Source organism: Myodes glareolus, chromosome 17 (genome assembly GCF_982192425.1).
Source record: "Myodes glareolus chromosome 17, mMyoGla1.1, whole genome shotgun sequence".
Classification (NCBI taxonomy): Eukaryota; Metazoa; Chordata; class Mammalia; order Rodentia; family Cricetidae; genus Myodes; species Myodes glareolus.
In genome coordinates, this window is record NC_142042.1 from 6133077 (window position 1) to 6154620 (window position 21544).

The 21544-nt window shown below is 48.4% G+C and overlaps 1 protein-coding gene across 1 annotated transcript in view; it reads left to right on the forward strand.

Moving 5' to 3' along the window:
* The window catches only part of St6galnac5 (ST6 N-acetylgalactosaminide alpha-2,6-sialyltransferase 5), a 148885-nt gene that overhangs the window by 105172 nt on the left and 22169 nt on the right, over window positions 1-21544 (forward strand). Inside the window, exon 3 of the mRNA XM_048453545.3 lies at window positions 16519-16928. Coding sequence (XP_048309502.3) covers window positions 16519-16928 — 410 coding nt within the window. The remainder of the gene's footprint in view (window positions 1-16518; window positions 16929-21544) is intronic.

The following is a 21544-nucleotide window of genomic DNA, read 5'->3' on the forward strand; positions in this document are numbered from 1 at the left end:
GTGGTGACCACTGTTAGTCCCTTCACCCTTTCTAATGTCAGCTTTTACTGGCTGCCAGAGAGAAGAGACTGCAAAGCCACCAGACCTTACAGGACAGCAAAGAAATCACTCGACAGATGAATACGACATTCCACAAGGGAGCTGGGAACGCAGACTGAGAGAGGACTTGGGTGGCCCTGGCCCTGCCAACAGGACAGATGGCTTTCTCAGAGCCCCAGGGAAACAGTGAAGCCCCATTAATTCCCCCGCACTTCTGGGAGGGGAGCATGCCACCCCTGCTTAAACTCTTCCATTGTGGAGAAACTGCATCCTCTGGTGACAGGCCGAGGGCCGAGCCACCCAGACATTCCCAATGCCATTTATTCGGGCCCATCTTTGTGTCGCAGAACCTGAGAAGCTTGTTATTTTCTCCACATAGCACCCAGCTGAGGGGAGAGCAGGGACATTGGTTTTGCTGTCCCCACGGAAGAGCTTGGTGACACTGGACAGGAGTAAGCTCTGTTCTTTCCACACGCTAATGAACGCAGCTTCCAAAGCGTGGAGTCAACTGAGGGGTTTGGGAAAATCATCGGGAGCACCACCCAGCTCCACGCTGGTGGAAGGGATGTTCACACAGAATCTGCAATTGGCCCGGCTGTGGAAAAGCCAGGTCCAAGTGCTTTGTTCTCCATCGTCTAAGGAGCAAGAGGTTTCCTGAAACCTTTAGGATGTGCAGTCTCTTGTGCAAGAAGCTACCTTGAACATCCCTACCGCCCCGGTCCATGGGATTTAGGTGCTGATCCAAAGCATGGTAGTTAGTATACAATCAGAATCCAGCTCCGTGGGGAGCTGAGCTAGGGAGATCACCAGGCCCACGGGTCCGAGACCAGCCTAAATACCAAAGCGGTGCTTTATCGCACTGACGGCGGTGCTTAGCTCTTAGTCATTGGGATGTAGGGGTGTCTAGTGTGTGGTTTCCTCTCTCCAAATTCTTATTATTCCATCTATGTGAATGGAAAGATCTTGGACTATGGATATTCACACACACAGCTCATCACAACACTTTAGCAAAACATCTAGACCATATCATGCATGAAAAGTCCCCTTAGACCAAAATAACACAAGAAATTGACCCAAATACCTGAGTTCTGCCGATGATAAACTCCCAGTCGAGGTAAGAGCAAGCGGCGGGCATGACAACAGCTGTAGACTGGGCATAGTCTTCAGTGGCCCTGTCTGTGCCAGGCTTTGTCTTTGAGGCCACCAGCCGGCTCCCAAATCATGGCATAGAGACGGAATAGTGTTGAATGCTCGGCCTAGATTAGGCACATTTCTGGCTAGCTCTTTTACCTTAAATTAACCATGTTCTCTTTATCTTCTTTCTGTCTTGGGGCTCATCACCCTCCTCACTTCTTTGTATCTTACTTTCTCTGCTCCTCTAGCCAGCTGCCTGGCAGCCGCTCCCTCGCTCTCTCCTCCTCGTCTTGTTCCTCTTCCGAGCCTAGGTTTCTCCTTCTACGTATGCTCTCTGCATTCCAAGCCCACCTATCCTTTCCCCTGCCTGGCTATTGGCTGCTCAGCCTTTTCTTAGACCAATCAGGTGCCCCAGGAAGGCAAGGCGCATCAAGTGCAGCCCAACTTCACATAATTAAACGCACACCCTTCCATCATTAAACACAGCAGCACAAACAGAGGTGGCACAGCTTTCCAGTTACAGTCCCATTCCACAGCAGGAACAAGTGCAGCCTTTGCCCAGCTAAAACAACACACCACAACCCCGGCCTCCATCGAGGATGAGTGTGTTTGGGGACTCTCCTGCTGTCCTCTTTAAAACAATTCTGTTTTGGTTCTGAGAAGCCCTGGAGTGTGTGCACAGTTTCATGATCATGAGGCAGTTCCAGCTTCTTTTTTATTTTGCCAACTTCCTTTCAGTTCTAGACCTGTTGTTTTTTTGTTTTGTTTTGTTTTGAGGAAGGAACTGGTTTATGCCTGATCATTTGCTTCAGGCAGCATTCAAGCAACCCCAAATTTGACACAAAACCCTAAGAATGCTAGGTTTTTAACTCCAAGCTCTGAGAGCTGACTAGACCCGGTGAGGCAGGCCTCCACGGGGTCTCTCACACCCTGCAAACTGGTGCTGCCACAACTCAGCATCTCAGATGCTGTTCCGTCTCTGTCTCCCTTGATGCTGAGTGCCCGTGCTGGCTGAGAGCAGGGGCTTCAGAGGAGCTGTGTGTGTGTGCGTGTGCATGTGTGTATATGTGAGTAGGGGATCGGGAGAGGGGGGGGTCTCCAGTACCCTCTGTGTTACCTGGGCTTTCTAACAGCCTCACTGTGGGGCACCAAGTTGAGGAACTCAAGACAGGGAGGGGGCAAAAGCCACATTTCACCAACTCCAAGGTCACACATGACATTTCCATGGCCTGCTGTTGGCTGACAGAGGCCCTCAGGTCACCTTAAGTCTGGGCAAGGGGAACTAAATGCAGCCTCTCAGGGGAAGGAGTATGAAAATTTTCCAAGATCCCTTCAAATCAGAACAAAACCAGAACATAGTCCAAGCTGTCTCCTTTTAAACAGCAGTCAGACAGCTCCTCCATCTTTGCTTAGAGACCCGCTAACCCTGGAATCCAGATCAACTGAGTCTGGGGCGTGTGTTTTCATTGTTTCCACGTGAAGTTCTGTGAACACAGTGGCGGCTCCCCCTCCTGTAAATAGCTTCTGGAACCAGCAAGTCTCGAGCTGGTAATGGCTTCATTGCATTTTAGTACAACGGTGTGCGGCTGGGCTTCTGGCTGGGGCAGGTCTGTTTCCGGAGGCGTCCTGAAGATCAGTGGTTGGCAGCATCCATTGTGCACAGAGCGGCATCGCTCACACCCGCCTTTGTGCCAGCTAACAGTGCCCGTTCATCAGCGTGATCCATTATACGCCGGCTTTCTACTTCTGTCTCTCTGTGCAGATTCCATTCTCCTCTCTGATTGCTTTTGCTTCTTAGACCATTACTCTCGTTGATGGTGCCAGGTTATCATTGGACCCCATCTCTCTCTCCAATAAGCCTGTGATTGATACTAATCTTCCTCACGGGACACATTTTTACAGAGCGCCCAGCGGAAGCTGCTCTCTAAATCCTAGCTTTCTGTGTGCTGACAATTCACGGGGTTGCGCCTCACACCCATGTCAGGAGGCTTCGGGGACATTTGGGAACCGTGTAATCAGACCTCCTATGAGAATAGCAATGCCTTTTCTATACAGCCACTCCCTTCAGACTGAGCTACACCACCGCTGGTGCTCTTCCCCCCAGCCAATAAAGCGCACACCTAGGTGAGAGCTGTCTGGGACGTGGCCAGTTCTGAGAAACTCAGCAAGTATCATTCTTTCTTCTGAGGAGAGTGGTGTTTAATCGCTCCAGTGAAAGCTCCCACTGCCCTCGTGTCCAGAAAAGCAGAGCATAAGGCTCGGAACTGCAAGCATCTCTGCAGGAACAGATAACTTTCTGATACCCCTGCCCTTTCCCCGGAAGCTGAGTTCCTGAGACCTTCACAGACGCAGGCCATAACCCTCACAGTAGCACACGCGCTAAAGTTAAAATTTTCCAGACGATATCTTATAGAAAGTGTTTGTGCCTTACAGATAGGAAGTAAATGTCACGCACTGTTTACTGTGCCACTGCTGGGGTCCCTGTCCTTTAAGGGGCAGCATCCCCTCACACAGGGAGCCCCAGTGATGGGTGCCAGCTAGATTCCCCAGCATAGAGGCAGCGTCTCTCATGCTTCGGTCCTCAGTCGTGCTGCGGACCAGAAAAAGTTCCACAAAACTGGCTTTGTTTTGTATTTTAATTTAAAGATTCCATCCAGTTATATGCTATGGAGAATAAATGCACAAAAACTATTTTTCAATGGCAGGGGCGGTGTGTACGCTTGCAATCCCAGTCTGAATGGAGAGAGACAGACATCCTGACATACAATATGGAGTCAATATATCGTCACCCATATCAATCTCTGGCTTCCAGCAACTGGAAAGGCTAACAGCAAAGTAACCTTCACCCGTTCCCAGGCACATGCCCTCCGAGAAGAGTTCATGATCCCCACCGTCAAGAATAAAGGAGTCTGGGCACATCCAATCCATCTTTGGTGGGAAAGATGGCACAGCATTGCTGTAAGAGATTTGGGCACAGACCCTATATCTTTTGAGGTTAATTACCTTCTATAACTAGAAAGGACCCATGGGCAGCCCATGCACAGAGAGCTCACTGTGGCGCTGGTTCCTGCCTCTGTCATTAGCCATCATCACTCTGTGGATAAAATAATGTCTCCAGGGCTCTGTGTGTGTTGGGGGGGACAGCATAAAGGGGATGTGGTGGCAGCGCCTGTACTTCCAGCACTTGGGAACTGGAGGCAGAACAGTGAAGTCCAAGTTCATTTTCAATATATAGTGAGTCGGAATACAGAAAATCTTCTCCCAAACGACATGTTAAAATGAATAAACAAATAATACCCTCAAATTGTCTAGCATCCAGCAAGAGATGTTGACCAATAAGCAAGCTCTGAAGTGAAATTCAACGAACTCAGGGAGTGAGGGCAAGAAGCCAGCAGACAGAACAGAGGTGAGTGGACGGAGCAAGGAGAGCCGGGGCTGAAGGATGACAAAGGCTGGGCTGGAGTGGAGAAACTGAGGCAGGACCGAGCAGGACCTACCCCTGAGCTCTGGCTGGAGCACATGTCCAGAGTTAGTTCCTTTCTATGAGGAGGGAAGGGAGGCTGATCTGTGGAGAGTGGACGTAAACTCAGCTGGCAGAGGACTATGGTAAGCATCTCTGTGTGTGCTGTCCAAAGAGCAAAGTCCAGAAGGAAGAGGAATAGGTGCAGAGCAGACAGAGGGCCGGAGACTGCCACAATTTCAGTAATGACAATGTCTTCTCGGGGCTGGAGGAGATGACTCGGTCAGGAAAGGGTTTGTCACATCATCAGTGTGAAGACCTGAGCTTGGTCCCAGAATGCTAATAATAAAAGCCAGGTGCGGTGGCTCACATCGTTACCCAAGCATCGGAGAAACAAAGACAGGTGGCTCGCTGGCTGGCCCAGTGAATTCCAGGGCAGTGAGATAGTTTATCTAAGAAAGGGGCGAGAGGGACGTAGAGGGCATTTGAGGAATGGCACCTGAGGTGGCATATGAAAGTATGTGCATGCACACACAGGCACACACACACACACACGGACACACACGAACGTTTTCCTGTGTCTGATGAAATAATGACCTATACCTCCGATGTCCATCCTAAGCCTTATTTTTTAAATAAACTCCACAGCATCCCTGAGTGCAGTTGGAAGTGAGTGGGGCCAGCCCAATGGGGAAGGCGGCTGTCAAGCTCTGTAACTGACAGTGCCCTACGCTGCACCTCCCTCTCCGCCAGCGCTGAAGGACATACAGTCCTTGAAGCCTCAAATGACTTAACCCCTCTCTGGCTTTCTTCTGAAACCTCAGGTGTCTCCAGGAATAAGCAAAAAGGTGAAGGACCCGCCACTGTTCTGCTTGACCTGGTGGCAGCGACTCTCTAAGTCCGTCACCTTTGACACCCAAGCGAAGTCCCCAAGGACTGTGGGAATCCTCAGTCCAGGGATTCATAGCCTCACCCACACTATCAAAGCCTTTTCAAGGCACCAGAATGTTAAAGGGGTCTGAGCATTGTCTGGTTAGAATTTAAGCGGGATCAAAAAAATAAAATAAAATAAAAAAGTCATCGTTCTCTGAACAATGGAGAATAGAAAGATGAAATCCACTTTGGGACGCCTCTGAAATCCATATATCCATTCATTCAGCCAACATTTATTGGCCCTGCTCTGTAATTCAACCACTTTATGAAGCAGTACAGACAGGAAGATAAAAAAGATCACCACCCCTCCCGAGGAGGTGGCATGTGAATGGCTGTAACTGGGAAAGAAATGGCGGCAGTGGGAAGTGTTGGAGGCAGAGGAGCAGGCAGAGTTCACTCCCTGAAACCACACATCCTACACCACTTAATAAATGAAGAAACTATGAAATAGGGAAACTGAATAATTCCCCCAAGGTCAAAAACTGGTAAGCCAGGTTCTGGCTATTACAAATAATGCTGCTATGTCTGATTGAGCGAGCATCCTTTGGGTATATACCCAAAAGTAGTATTGCTGGGTCTTGAGGTAGATTGATTCCTAATTTTCTGATAAATGGCCTTACTGATATCCAGAGCAGCTGGACCAGCTTGCACTCCCACCAGCAGTGCAGGAGTGTTCCCTTTACCCCACATTCTCTCCAGCATAAGCTGTCATCCGTGTTTTTTTTTATCTTGGCCATTCTGACAGGTGTAAGATGGAATCTCAGAGTTGTTTTAACCAAAGAATGGATAAGGAAAATGTGGTACATTTACACAATGGAACACTACTCAGTGGTAAAAAAAAATTAATAATGATGACATATTGAAATTTGCAAGCAAATGAACAGAATTGAGTGAGGTAACCTAGACCGAGAAAGACATAGTATGTACTTGCTTCTAAGCGAATATTAGACATAAAACAAAAAATAACCAGCCTACAGTCCACAACCCCAGAGAACCTAGACAACAAAGAGGAACCTAGAGGAGACATATATGGATCAACATAGGAAGGAGAAAAAGGCAAGGTCTCCTGAGTAAATTGAGTGTGTCGAGCGCAGGGGGAGGGTAGAAGGGGAGAGGGGGAGGGACGAAGGGGAGTGGGGAGAATGTGTCGCTCAATAAAAACAATAAAAAAGAATTAAAAATTAGAAAGAATGGGAAAAAGCTGGCAAGTCACTGGATTTTAACCCAAGCAATCTTTATGACCCAATGCTCTGCTGGGCAGGTGACTTTGGTACAGGGTCTGAAGATGTAGGCAGATGGAGAGTATGCCAGACCTAGCAACCCAGGCAGTGTGCTCTGGATGGGATGATCTCGGGACAGATGCAAGGAAAGGGCCCGTGTAGAGCAGTGGGCGGTGGCCCAGGGCAGGGAGTTGACACAGACCAGCAAGAAGGACTATGAAGGACTCCTTTAGAAACACAGACTTCCATTTGTGGATACGGGGGTAAAGTCCGTGAGCTGTGGTCAGAACCATTCTTCAGAAAGATGTGAGGACCTGACCTCTAGCCTTGTGCTACAGTGTCAACTGAACAAGGCCGTGTCTCCCTGGTAGAAGAATCAGGCTTAAGCTCCAGGTTGTCCCAAAGAGATTACCCAAGGGGCAATGGCTCGAGATGAACTTCCTGGTCACAGAGTCAAGTCAAAAAGAAGTAATACTTCTTGGAGACCTGGGTACCGGACCTCCATCCTCTCCCTCTGCCAACATCCATGTTTCAAATTCACTAGGCCAAGTAGAGGAGGCATCGGAAGAGCAAAGAGTTATGGGATGGCTTTCTCCCTAAGTGTCCAAGGGACGTCTGCTCAGGTCCATCAGGAGGCCCATGGCTCACCCTAAAGACACAAAAACTGGAGATGTGGTGTGGGGCCAAAAAGCCACATCCACCAGATGCCTCATGGAAGGAAACATGGGTTTGGAGGAAGTGGTCTCACTGTCATTCTAAGTGAGGAAGGTAGCATTGAGTCTACTCCAACGCTAACTCCTCAGTCTAGTGAGGAAGGTAGTGCTCGGTCCCCCTCCAATGATAACTTCTCAATGTAATACTTCATTCCTTTTTTTGCTTGCTTGTTTATTTTGAGACAGGGTTTCTCTGGGTAACAACTCTAGCTATCCTGGAACTCCCTCTATAGACCAGGCTGGCCTCAAACTCACAGAGATTCACCTGCCTCTGCCTCCCAAGGGCTGGGGTTAAAGGCATGTGCCACCACCGCCCAGCTTGCCTGGGCTGTCTTTGAAGGTCCCAGTTGATTCCAGCCTCTTTTGACCACTGGAGATGACAGTGGCACGTGGCACCAGTTGAGATGCCTTTCCGTGGCAGGACCTTGTTCCCACGGCAGGTCTCCTGACTCGTAGCCTCTTCTGCTGAGGCCCCGCTTCCACCTCCCTGGTCTCTTAGAGATTGTGGGCAGATGTGACCATACCCAACTCTTCATCTAATTCTGCCAACAATGATTGGCCTAGGATTGGTACCCATGCCTGTCACCACGCTGGGGTCCCTCCAGCTCAGTGCTGCATGTTCACTGTTATGGTCATGTGACCAAATGAGACATGCCCATCTCTTCTTGTCAGGAGTCTGTGTCATTATGTTATACAAACCTCCCATGTCTAAGCAGGGAATAACCAGTGGGGTGAAGAGAGTAGTGTCCTGGGTAATGTAATGGGTAGAGATTCCATTACATAAATAGTCGGTGCCTAAGAGCTGTGTGTTGAGCAAATGAGAAGGGGGAAGAAGAAACTTTCATTTCATTAATAGAGCATGATGTGCCTGGCCTGGAGGATGGACCATGGCTACAGGATGCCCACCAGCTTTGCCCGGCTCTCTACTCAGCCATGTACAGTACTCTCAGTTCCTAAGGCCATCAGTCAGCTCAGTTACCTTCCCAGACCTGGGAGCATGCTCATCTTTGTCCTAGGTTTCCTCCTGCAAAGCCGGCAGCTGCCAATCAAGCCAGGGTTATGGATCAGACTTGTCCAGCAACACTCGAGATCACCTTAGGCTGAAAAGCAGCCTTCTGATTATTCAAATGAGCACGTGGATCTTTGTATGGCCTGCCCTCCAGGGAGCAATTGCATCTGTGTATGAAGGAGGTTGCATCATGGAGTTATATGCAGATGGCAGGTGAACCCATGTAAACTACCAACCACTGTGCCAGAATCCCAGGCAAGAATCAGTCTCTAGGATGTGACCCACCCCTAAAGTCACTGCGCACACTCATGAGAAACAAAAGAAAACCATCTACGGCTTACCAAGGACACAAGGGACCAAGACAGCAATAAATGGCCTCAAGTATCTCCTGAACACCTGCTCTAAGTGCGTGCCAAGCACCAGGACAAAGAATGAGAACTTCCAGTCATCCAAGCTTGTGATAAGGACCATGAACAAACTTAGCAGGACTGTATAATCTCCTCAGGACCCCAGGCAGGGGATGGCGTCACTCAGGACCCCAGTAAGGGGTTGGCGCCACTCAGATTCAGAGCGAGTCTTTTCCATTCAGATATCCTCACTGGAAGCAGCCTCATAGACACCGTGGTATGCCTCCCTGATCTATCTCTTCAGGGCTCTTAGCCCAGCCAAGCTGACATTAAGATCACCCAGCACACGTGGCTTAACACATACTAGAAGTCAACTGAACATTGACTCAGAGTTCAATAGTCTCCTACTTTTGCTGACATGTTTAGTGTAGAAGGCATGGTGCAATACATAGAGTCAGAAACTCAAAATAATCCTATTAAAAATGTCAACTCCATTTGTCCGTAGAAACCTGAAAACACAAGCATTTCCTCTCACCCACCAGAATGACTATCATCAGGAGACCCCGGCAATGATGCAGAGAATTGAATCCCTATGTACAGAAGCTTGGGAATGCAGTCTGGCAAACTTTATATTAAACAAGATTATCATATGCTGCAGCAATGCCATTCCTAGGTTCCCCGAGGACACAAAGATGCAAGTCCACATCAAGGCTCATATTTGCCTAATTGTCACATGATTCATAATAAACAACAGATAGAACCCAAATAAACCAGTGGACGGGAAACACTGTAGAGCGTGTGACCACAGATGGGGATTCTGTTGACAACAAACAGCTAAAGACAAACAGCAAACTGAGGATTAAAGGTGGCCCAGTCATCAAATAGGGGTAGACAGGGAATGGGCAGGGCCTGCAAAGGATTTCTTTTCAGAATGATGGGACTATTCTAAAATTGGGTCACGGTGATGCCACCCAACTTGAATTTAAAACCAGTGAATTTGTCATTTCCCAGCACTTAAGAGGTGGGGACAGGATCAAAGGTTCAAAGCCATCTTCAGTTACATAGTGAGTTTGAGGCCAGCCTGGGCTACAGCAGACCCCCATATTAAAATGGTAATAAAATAAAATGGGTAAATTTTATGGCATACAAATTATATCTTAATAAGACTGTTAAACGCTCATTAAAATGCAATTAAATTAAAAAGAAATGATGTGCCTTCCCAGGCCTCCCCTTGAAGTTAATTCAGTGCTATTTATGGTTATAAAACATGCACTGAACTCCAATGTTGCACTTTAGAAAATAAAATCAGCTTCCCAAGCCAGCAAGTCTCTGGGACCGGTCACCTGCGGAATGCTGACACTTAAACACAGCAAGCACACCCAGGGGCATTCTTTGTGCCACGCCCCAAGTCAGGCCACGCCAAGCCATGCCCCATGTAAGGCCACGCCCCAAGTAAGTGTCTACATGCCTATTGTTCAAGTATTGTTCAAAACCATTTGTTGAACACCTCTGCTGGACACGCAGTGCTGGAGAAACTGCAAGTAAGATTGTGCCTCTCCTTTTACATCCCAAAATGTGGGAAAGACAAAACACAAAGGCACACAAACCAACAATTAGGAATGCTTTAGAGTGAGTTTATAAAAATAAAGTAAAATCTGGGTCGTGGGAGAAAGTGACAGATGGGGCAGGTGTTTGGTGAAATGGGAAAGCGGGAAGGATTTCTTGGCATGCGAGGCTACTTTTGCAGGGCTTAAAGAGCCACACAGAGAGCAGGAACAGCCAACGCAATGCGCATCAGACAGACAGTAGTGGGAAGAGGGCAGGGTGGTGGCTGTACAGAAGAACGCTGGGGGACAGACGAAGAGCAAGCTGCAGAAGCTGGGCCACAGCACGGAGATTGAAGGGATTCTGGGGGTTATTAGCTCAACAGGAAGCCCCTGGAAGGCTCAGTAGATACAGGACAGAACTTGAGTTGTATGTTGAAGATGGCTCCAGGAACTTCTAGTTGAGGTGGAATGAGAGACGTCATCAACTCAGAGCAGGAGGCGTGATGAGATGGGAAGGGAGGAGGTGGAGGAGACAGACCCAACAGGAATACATGAACTGTAGGCTGAAGGACAAATTTCAAGAATGAGCCCAGAATTAGGGGATGAATAGCTAGGGGCAGCTGCACTGTGAATTGAGATGGCAAGCTTCCCCTTGGAGATCGGCTTCCCCATTCTCAAGTTATGGATGAAGAATGGGTTTTGATAAGCATCTTGCCCAGTGATGCTCACCTGAGAAGTACAAGAAGCAGGTTGAAAGCAGCACCATTAAAAAGTTGATTTTTAGACATGGCGCGGTCCTGCCTTCTGCCACGGAGCCTGACTATCCTCACCCAGGCAAGGGGTGGGAACAATACCGGAAGTTATGGGAGAAGAGAGAAGCTGCCTGAGGGAGACTGCTGAAGCCCTGTGGCCCCAGAGACCAGCAGGTGGGCCTGTCACTGGGCAGCAGGGAAAGCCACTTCTGAGAGAGTCGCATTTTCCTGGAGACTCACATTAAATAATCAGTGTGGCTTTCACCAAGGCTCCTGGACCGAGATTGACAGCTAATAACAGCCTGGTAATTACAGGAAAACATCAGATTGCAAGGCCAGAGTGTCTTGAAACACCTGAAGCCATTTAATATATCTGTTTGCTCCAGACCAACAGGCTCCCTCCTCCAGGGCAAGGCCAGTGTCATTACTGAGCTAATGGGCATCACATTCTGAGGTACCTTTCCCCCTGCCAAATAAATCAGCGTTTTAAGAAGGGAAGCCATGGGGCTGCTGGCTGCAAATGTGTGCAAGGACATCACTGGGTATTTTAGGTGTCGGGTCTAATTCGGCTTGGCTTGGCCTCTTCTCTTAAGAAATGCTCCTGAGGCATTGCTGGGTCACAAGAGAGAATTCTGCCTGCTCTTGCTCCTCTGGCTGTGACAAAAATCAGACCTTGATTTCTTAGCTTGCTTCCTCAAGTAGGAATTGTTCCTGTCACCACCGTGTGAAGGGGTTAGCCACGATAGAAGTTGTCATGCTCCCCTGTAGTGTGTGTGTGTGTGTGTGTGTAAGTGTGTGTGTGTGTGTGTGTGTAAGTGTGTGTGTGTGTGTGTAAGTGTGTGTGTGTAAGTGTGTGTGTGTGTGTGTGTGTGTAAGTGTGTGTGTGTGTGTGTGTGTGTGTGTGTGTGTGTGTGTGCACTTTATGGGATGTTTTATGTTAAGAAAGAGACCAGGAACATGATAGAAGAATTAGTCTAAATACTCTAAAAGCATCTGGGGCCCTACTGAAGGGTGCACACCTTTTCCTGGGTTCTAGGGCCATAGAAAATGTTTGCAAAGTGACAGAGTGGAAGGGGACAGCAAAAATATTATGAGTTGCACATGTATGTACAAACGCATGTTCCCCTGGACAGCCTGCTGGCCACCCGCCTCCCACAAGCTCCCGGGCACCTTGCTTACCCCTGTGTGGGGTGGTGGAAGGTGATCCGCAGCTCCGGGTCTCTGAAGACTCATTCTCCGGGAACACCTTATGTGCTGTGGATTTTTCTGGGCATTTTTCACCTGGTGCCAGCTCTAATGACCTTGGCATCAAGCTCTTACTGGGGATTAATAACTGGCTGGGCTTAATGGCCCTTACTGCGTCCTGGGACCTTATTCCAGCCAGCCATTAATTTCGGGCAGTGCCCTGAGTTCTAGCCATGATGATGCCACTGTCCTCTCCCGTGAAGACAGGTGTCCTCGCCAGTCCCCTTCCCACTGTACATCAGAACCAAGACACTCACTGGCGAGTTGCTGTTAGCTGGCAATCTCTCACTCAGCTATTACATTCTCTAGTCAGCATCCAGCCCAGCTTGACCTAGACTCACTCTGTAGCCGAGGATACTCTTGAGCTTCCTCTACAACCCAATGTGAAGACATTACTGACAGGCACAGCCACGCTGAGGGCTTTATCTGGTGCTGGGGATTTCATGCAGGGCTGTGTGCACCCTGGACAATCGTTTCATCTCAGCTGCTTCCCAGACCGGTTAAATGCTTTTTAAAGATCAGGATGGGAGACAGCCAAGATTGGAGTGACTTGATGTGGGTGGCCATACTATCTACAAAACTACACAGCTGTTGAGCAAATGAACTCTAAGGAGAGAGAATCTGGAAGGATGAGTTTTGTGAGGAAGAATCCAGACAAGCTGTCTTTCTAGGTAAAAGCTCCATTCAGAGCCCCCGTCTCCACCTCCACCGTCTGCAGCACTTTGTCTCCCAAGCAGAACCCAAAGTTGGTCTTCCCATGCTCTGCTTAGCGACCAGTCCACCCCACATCCCATCACACAGATGCCACACCAGGAACCAGCTCAGCACCTGTGCCTGCCCCGCCCAGCTCAGTCAGACGCCAGGACTGTAACATGCTGAGATGTGGAAGAGCACAGCTCCCTCAGGAAGAAAGAGGATGCTGCAATTTGTGTGATTTTCAGCCATTCTGCTTCCAAGACATCATTGGCCCTTCCAAATGCAGGAGCCAGACTCTGTCTCCTCTTTGGAAGTGGTCCCACCTTCCGTACATGATCTTCTCAGTTGCCGGAAGTGTAACATCATGTGTAGAAGATCAATGCTGCTCTTGCTGGCTCCTCAGCGATGGATACTGAAGGCAGAACTCGGACTTCCCTCGTTGCACCATGCAGCCCATGAACTTGGCTTAAAGAGTGGGTGTTAGTGCCGATCAGGAGCTGGTGGGCAGGGGAGAGAAAGGACGCTGTCTGGGTTTGGTCAACTCCTGATGGGTTCTGGTTGTGTCCGGCGATCACAGAGGATATGCAAAGCAGGTCTGTCCAGATGCCTTCTCCATCCCTGAAAAGATCTTCTGTAGGGAAAGATGAGAAAAAGACCAAGGTCCTTGGAGTGCCCCCTGGATAACTGGTGCTTCACCTGTCAGTCAGCCTCAGCTGTGAGGAGTTAACAGAAGAATTACAGGGAAAATGAGATGCTGGGGCCCTCTTCAGGGCCCCCAGTCACAGTGAATAAAGTGGCTGAAGATTCAAACCCAGCATGGAAAGTTCAGCTGATGTGGACTGAGGGTCCACTGAAGTGAACTTCGACATAACGTCACTGAGTGCTAGGGTGGGCTGCCTCCTGACAAGGTGTTGTCGGGGAGAGCCCTGAATCTCCTGAAGCAATATGAGCAAGTGACAGTGAGGTTGGCTGCCCCCCAGACCAGACGATAAGACCTATTCCTGAAGACACCCATGCTTTCATTAGCGGATGTAGAAAGATCCGTCTGGCACTGGACCAGAAGCATCTGCTCTGCTGGCGAGCCCCCGTATTGATGGAAGGTTCAGGCCACTAGGGAGAATCATCAATATTCTTACTTAGCTGTCCTCTGCAATGCTCTAGTGACCATTCAGACAAGCTGTGCCACTGATTCAGTAGTGACAAGATTGTTATGGGGGATCACCAGCCACTTTCTGATTGGATCCGTGGCCCACACTATGGAGCCAGAGGAAGGATTAGCATTGTGGGTCCCTCTCTGCCACCCATGATGTGGGGTTACATCACATAGCTAACAGCAGCTCTGAGAAGATGAACAGTCAACACCCACCCATGTGGGGAAGGGAAGTTCTCAAGGCCCCTGCTCTCTTGAGGATTTGTAGGTAGCTAATTATTAATGGCAGGAAAAAAAAACCATTTTTCTCAGTGGTGTAGCTACCTGGTTAAGTGCCCAGGCTCCTGTAAGCAACCCTGAAGAAACTCTTTGTTCTCTCTCTCTCTCTCTCTCTCTCTCTCTCTCTCTCTCTCTCACACACACACACACACACACACATACACACACACACACACACGTAGAAAGGTTAGGAAGAGTACAGAATCAGTGGAAAGGAGGCAAAAGAAGCTAATTTCGGGTGGATATTATTAAGGATACATTATATACATGTATGAAAATTTCATAGTGAAACCCACTATTACATATGATTAATACATGCTAATAAAAAACATAAAGGTAAAAAAACAATAAAGTAACCTAATGAAGAAAATGTTCTGAGTTGTATGGTTCCTCGGGGCATATGAAGTATTCATTAAAGGTCCTCAAATGAATGTCAGGGTGAAGAAGTGGGTGAAGGAACCAGCGTCATTGGGCTACAACAACCTAACTCATTCCTTTTGGTCTTAAAAAAATGTAAGGAGGTTAGTGAGCTTGTTCTGAGATCACACAAAGACTCAATCTCCTGACTCCCCCGCCCCACCTGGCCCCAGTCTGAACAGCCCCTCTACCTGCAGAAGTTCCTCGTTGCCACAGGACATTCCAGGGACCTTCCCATCAATGGCGATACTTTGCTAAGAACACTCGCTTTCACGGGACTAACGGGTTTCCCAAAATGCAGGACTTCCAACTCTCACACCCAGACAACCTGACAACACTGGGTCAGTCACTGCAGTAAGTGTTAGGGTCCATTCTGCGGGTCTTGTTCTCCACTCTCAGCCCTTAGAAGTCAAGTCAAGCCCTCTGCTTCCCCATGCCTACTGTCTCCTCTCTTTGGGGAAGCTGTTTTGGTGCTGGTGATCAACACTCAAGACCACTTTCTACCTCTTTGACTCCCTCCTTCTTCAAAACATCTCTCCGTTTCCACCAGGCTCCACTGCTGATTGTCCACCTGCCTTTTTGGATTTTTTTCCCAAGCACAGTAGTCACTTACCCTGGGTCCCAGAGGCGCTTGTCTCAAAACAACTAAATACCCTATTTGCCATTTTCTATTTCTTTTGAACTTCCCAACTTTGGGCTCAGGCTCTAATTTTATTATCTTCTTTGAACACGTAAGAGAGAGTTCCCATTAAACATGAGCAGGAGATGTTTAATTTGTTGGCTCTTAGACGTTCAGAAAGGAAGTCATTTTCCCAGATGCTCGGCTGAGCACTGTTGGTGGCACTGCCCCTGGTTGGCTTTCCAGGCAGGCCATCGTGGGGTGTGTTTGCAGGAAAGAACCCAAGCTCTGCAGAGCCAGGTCCAAGGCTGAGGCTGACAAATGCTTAGCAAGGCTTTATTCACAACAGCAAAAACGGGGTAGTGCAGTGTCTGCCCTCCTCCAAACCTTAACACAAGATCAAATAGTCAGTTCTTCATGTCAAAATGACAGCATTGAATCTTCATGTCAGCGCCATCTGATTCTTAAGCGGCATTTTGTTGAGGGTCATGCGTCCACAGCATCCGAGAGCCGTGATAAATGCTTAGCTTTGCAACAAGATGGAGAAGGGTGCCAAACCCGAGCCACATCAATTTGTGGAAGACTCTTTGCTTTGACTCGGGGCCAACTTTGGATTCAGAAAGGTGTAGTTCTGAAACTATAACTTCTTCCCATCTCTAACTAAGCCTAACACCAGTGGCCACCTTACTGGGTCACATGTTCACACAGGGATCTAAGCCCTGAGCCAGTGACAGACAGATCAACACCACCCTTCTGCCAAGCCTCTGCAGTTTAGAAGGAAGTGCAAGGTTTCATGCAGCTGCAATGGCCCTGATATGATCTGCCACAAGGTGGTGGGAGGGATCAGGGGTGGATAAAAGAAGGGAGGAGACATCTGAAGACAGGCATGTAACCTGGTGGTGCCAAGAAAGGCAATTCCTCTGTCTGACCCCATGTTTCTCCTCCCTCTGCCTTGCAGCCCCTGAAAATGCACTGTACGGATTGCGCCCTGGTAACCAGCTCAGGGCACCTGCTGCACAGTCAGCAGGGCCCCCAGATCGATCGGACAGAATGTGTTATCCGCATGAATGACGCCCCCACCCGAGGCTACGGGCTCGATGTGGGCAATCGCACCAGCCTGCGGGTCATCGCACACTCCAGCATCCAGAGGATCCTCCGCAACCGCCACGACCTGCTCAACGTGAGCCAGGGCACCGTGTTCATCTTCTGGGGCCCCAGCAGCTACATGCGGCGGGATGGCAAGGGCCAGGTGTACAACAACCTGCAGCTCCTCAGTCAGGTGCTGCCGCGGCTGAAGGCCTTCATGATCACACGCCACAAGATGCTGCAGTTTGATGAGCTCTTCAAGCAGGAGACCGGCAAAGACAGGTATGGGGCTCAGGACGGAGGGAAACGGGTAGTGAGGATGCGTGTGGGGACAGGTACTGGGCTCAGGACCACAGGGAGGCAGGGGTAGTGAGGATGCGTGTGGGGACAGGTACTGGGCTCAGGACCACAGGGAGGCAGGGGTAGTGAGGATGCGTGTGGGGACAGGTACGGGGCTCACGACAGAGGGAGGCAGGGGTAGTGAGGATGTGTGGGGACAGGTACGGGGCTCAGGACTGAGGGAGGCAGGGGTAGTGAGGATGTGTGGGGACAGGTACGGGGCTCAGGACTGAGGGAAACGTGTAATGAGGATGCCTGTGGGGACAGGTACTGGGCTCACCACCGAGGGAGGCAGGGTAGTGAGGATGTGCATTGTGGACAGATTCACTAAAAGCCAATCTCTGGCTGAGGGTCTGTGTTGTGAGCCTTGTGTTTGTGTCATCAACCTCAATGGGGCCCACACGTTGGGTCGCCCTGGTAACAGACTGTTGGAGTGGAGTGTACCATGCAGAATGACACGGTGCACAATGACAATCGCTGAGTAATTTATGACCAGGTCCTTATTTTAGAAAAAAAGGCTAAGTGGTCCCTGGCCTACATTAGGAAAAAAACGGGACATAGTAGCTTCATTCCCGGAAGTGAGCAGTGCGGGGACTCAGTGTACAAAGTGCTCGCTGCACTAGAATGAGAACCTGAGTGTGGGTCCCCTGTATCCATGCAAAAAAGTGGGGTGTGGAGGGCACGGTGGGTCATGCTTAGAATCCCAGCACTGGGAGACAGGTAAATGACTGGGGTTTGGTGTTAGCAACCCTAGCCTACTTGATGAATTCCAGATCAGGGAGACACACAAGACAAAGTGGACGGTCCCTGAAGAAAGATAGGTTGACCTCTGGAGTTCACAAACATTCACGTGCACCCACATTCACACACACACACACACACACACACACAGAGAGAGAGAGAGAGAGAGAGAGAGAGAGAGAGAGAATAGCCAGCACCTGAAGAATGATAGGTTGATCTCACCTCTGGAGTTCACAAACATTCACATGCACCCGCATTCACACACACGAGAGAGAGAGAGAGAAAGGTGAGATTATTTTTCTCTTTCAAAGATGCACAACCATGTTGTCAACTATTGTTCACTGAAAAACCCACGATTTGCTTAACACTGCATCTTGCCTCTGGAGAGACTCAAAGATGGCACCGCCCAAACCCATAGCCTTAGACATTTACCAAGCAGTGACAGGAAGAAAGTGGAGCTGTAACCTGTGCGGCAGGAGACAAACGGTGGTTCAGGGCGATGCTTTCCCTGAACTCATTAAGTGCTCATTAAGACTAAGTAATAGAACCAGGTGATGGTGGTGCATGCCTTTAACCCCAGCACTCAGTAGGCGGAGGCAGGTGGAGCTCTATGAGTTCAAGGCCAGCCTGGACTGCAGCCTGAGTTCCAGGACAGCTAGAGCTGTAACACAGAGAAATCTTGTCTCAAAACAAACAAACAAAAAAGGTAGAAAACAGGGCTGGAGATGTGGCTCAGTGGCTAAGAGCATTGTCTGCTCTGGCAGAGGACCTGGGTTCAGTTCCCAACACTTACATGGTGGCACAAAATCACCTGTGACTCCAGTACAAGGAATCGAACACTCTTTTCTGCTTCATTGGGCACCAGGCACACACATGGTATACACACATACATGTAGGTAAACATACATGCACACAAAATAAACACTTTTAAATTTTGTATTTATATATGTATTTTATGTGTGAATGCTCTATCTGTATGGATGTCTGCATGCCAGAAAAGGGCACTATACCCCATGATAGATAGTTGAGGGCTGCCATGTGGACCTCTGGAAGAGCAATCAGTGCTCTTAACCACTGAGCCTTCTCTCCATCTCCAATAAACATTTTAAAGACTTGATAGTAGTGCATGAAGTCAGTGTAATCAGGAAGCTTTGACAGTAATGGAAAAATGGAGACTAGTTGGCACCTGTCTGAGAATAAGGTGAAATACCAATTAACAACCTATTACAGATGGCCCATGATGATGACGATGCATGAGTCAGATAGATGATAGGTAGTTTTTTAGATAGGAAAATAGCAGTGATCATGGTACCCGTGAATACACTAGAATCAATTAATTCACATACTTTAACAGTGAAATGAGAACCGATCCCATATACACCCACATCTGACCGCACTGACAGTCTCGGTGCCAAGCGTATTTCTCTATAGACTGCAGAGTTTTTGAAAAGTCAGTGGCCTAGGTGATCAAAAGCTTTTCTCTAAAAGATGTTTCAGGCTGAGGCCAAGGACAGTGTTTCTACAAGTATGGAAAGAACTAGGAGGGGAGAGATCTCCCCCCAAAAGACCAAAGGAGCAGGGGGAGAACTCGAAGGGAATTACAGCGAAAGTGCCCTATGGCGCATTCAGGGTGTGAGAGCAAGCGGTACAGATAAGGGCAAAGTGGAAAAGGGTCGTGAACTGCACAGGCCCAGAGCAGGACGGAACACAGGACCCTGAGGTCCTCAGGAAGCCTCCAAGGGTGACCGGACACACACTCTGGGTGGAACCCCAGCTGTCTACCTCCCTGGGACTCAGTGACCTCACTTCCCTATACAAATGAGGGGCAGTGACTAGCGGTCATCAGACTGAACTAATAATTTCTACGTTTTTTTCTGGTTCTAAAACATATTCTATTATAGTTAATGTACACTTAGTGGTCTAACACTTTTTATAAAAACTGTTATCAGAGAAACCCTGTATCAAAAAACCAAAAAAGAAAAAAAAAAACCCTGTTATCTGTTTAGTTTCTTATCTTACATCTAAAGAGATTTATTAAGTAAAATAAAGACCAGAAAGTACAGAATCCACTATTCGGTTACCTTTGGAACCTATGATTTGAAAATAAAGTCCGCTACCCTTAAATTCTGTGGACAAAAGAGCTGTCTTTTTAAACCTTGGGAATGTGGTGGCAGTGTGAGGACTGGGCCTGACAGTAGGGGCCGGAGGAGAGCATCGCTGCTGTCCTCACTGCAGCCTTCTTCCTGGCAAGACACAACAGACTCGCGGCTGCCGCATCCAGACCCACGGCTGCCACAGTCCAAACCCACGGCTGCCGCAGTCCAGACCCATGGCTGCCATGGTCCAGACCCATGGCTGCCACGGTCCAGACCCATGGCTGGCTTAACAAACCTACAGCTGCAGGAGAGTTGCAGGTGCTGAACACACCCATGATCAGGCCATTAGACCCATGGCTAGCAAAGTCCAGACCTATGACTAGCTAACAGACCCAAGGCTAGCCCAGCAGCCCTACAACTAGCAAATTCCAGACCTGTGGCTAGCTAACAGACCCAAGGCTAGCCCAGCAGCCCTACAACTACAAAGTCCAGACCTGTGGCTAGCTAACAGACCCAAGGCTAGCCCTGCAGCCCTAAACTAGCCAAGGTCAGTCCTGTGACTAACCTAGGCAATATCTATCCCAGCTATGGCTCACACTGGCTCCTGATCAAAGTTAGGGTCTGATGCAAATTCCCGTTGTGGTCAGCCCTGTGACCCAGCAACAGGAGAGACAGTCTTGCATGTTGAAAACTTCTTTAACCAAGAACAGATTTTATAAGGAATGGACAAGCAATGAATTTTACAATTAAAGGTTGCTGCTTAGAAATTTCAAAAATAAGCTTAAACTGTCTGTTCCGCAGAAAATGCATTCTCTTTTTGTTTAACAATTGTTCATTAAATTTAAGTCTTCCCACAGCTCTGGTACAGGGTTCATGAGGATAACTGTCCATGGCTGGTCCCTTAAAAGACCACATGCTGTGGGTAGCCTGGAAACTATATCATCTCACCTTTTGGTCACTTAGGATCCCCAAGGAACGTATCCTACCCTTCCCTAAACCCTGACCAGCGAAAGCCGCTTAGTAAGTACATTCATCCAGGCCATAAGAAGTCTTTACAGCCGAGTTCTACAGCCTCTTTCTGCAGAAGCAGCTCAGTTAGCACTCGCCCCTGGCTCGCTCTCGGAGTCTCACCTGTGACCCTGTAGCCCTCCAGAGCACACCGATCGTTCCCAAGAAGCCTGTCTTTTAAAAGAGAGTGCTATATGGACTCAAGCTTCTTTTATGTTCTTAGTCCTAAATTGAGAAACAGGAAAAAAAAACCTTCCAGAATAGATTCCCATTCAACTGAAACCCAGAACATTTGAGTTGAAAAGTATTCTTTCCATATAAGCTGAAAAATCCAGCAGAACAGGAGTGTATGTTGAAGAGACATCAAGAGTTTAGTTTCAAAGCAATTCAAACTCATCATGGGACATCAGTCCAGACTAAAATCTTTTTAAGCAATGGGCCAAGTCGGTAGACTCTGATTTATAGAAAATGTTTCCCTTAAAAGTGGAGAGGAGAATGACTCATGAACAATTTGCAATTAAGAAGCGCGGCAGATGACAGAGATGGCCAAATCGTGCTCTTTGATATTAGAAAGTAACTACACTTGAAAATAACTTTATAATTGAATAAGGGCACATTAGGAAAATATGATTCAGAACCAATATTATAGTAATTACATAAAGGAAGCATAAATGAAATAACTGCAGGAAGGATATTTCCGTTGAGATTATAAAT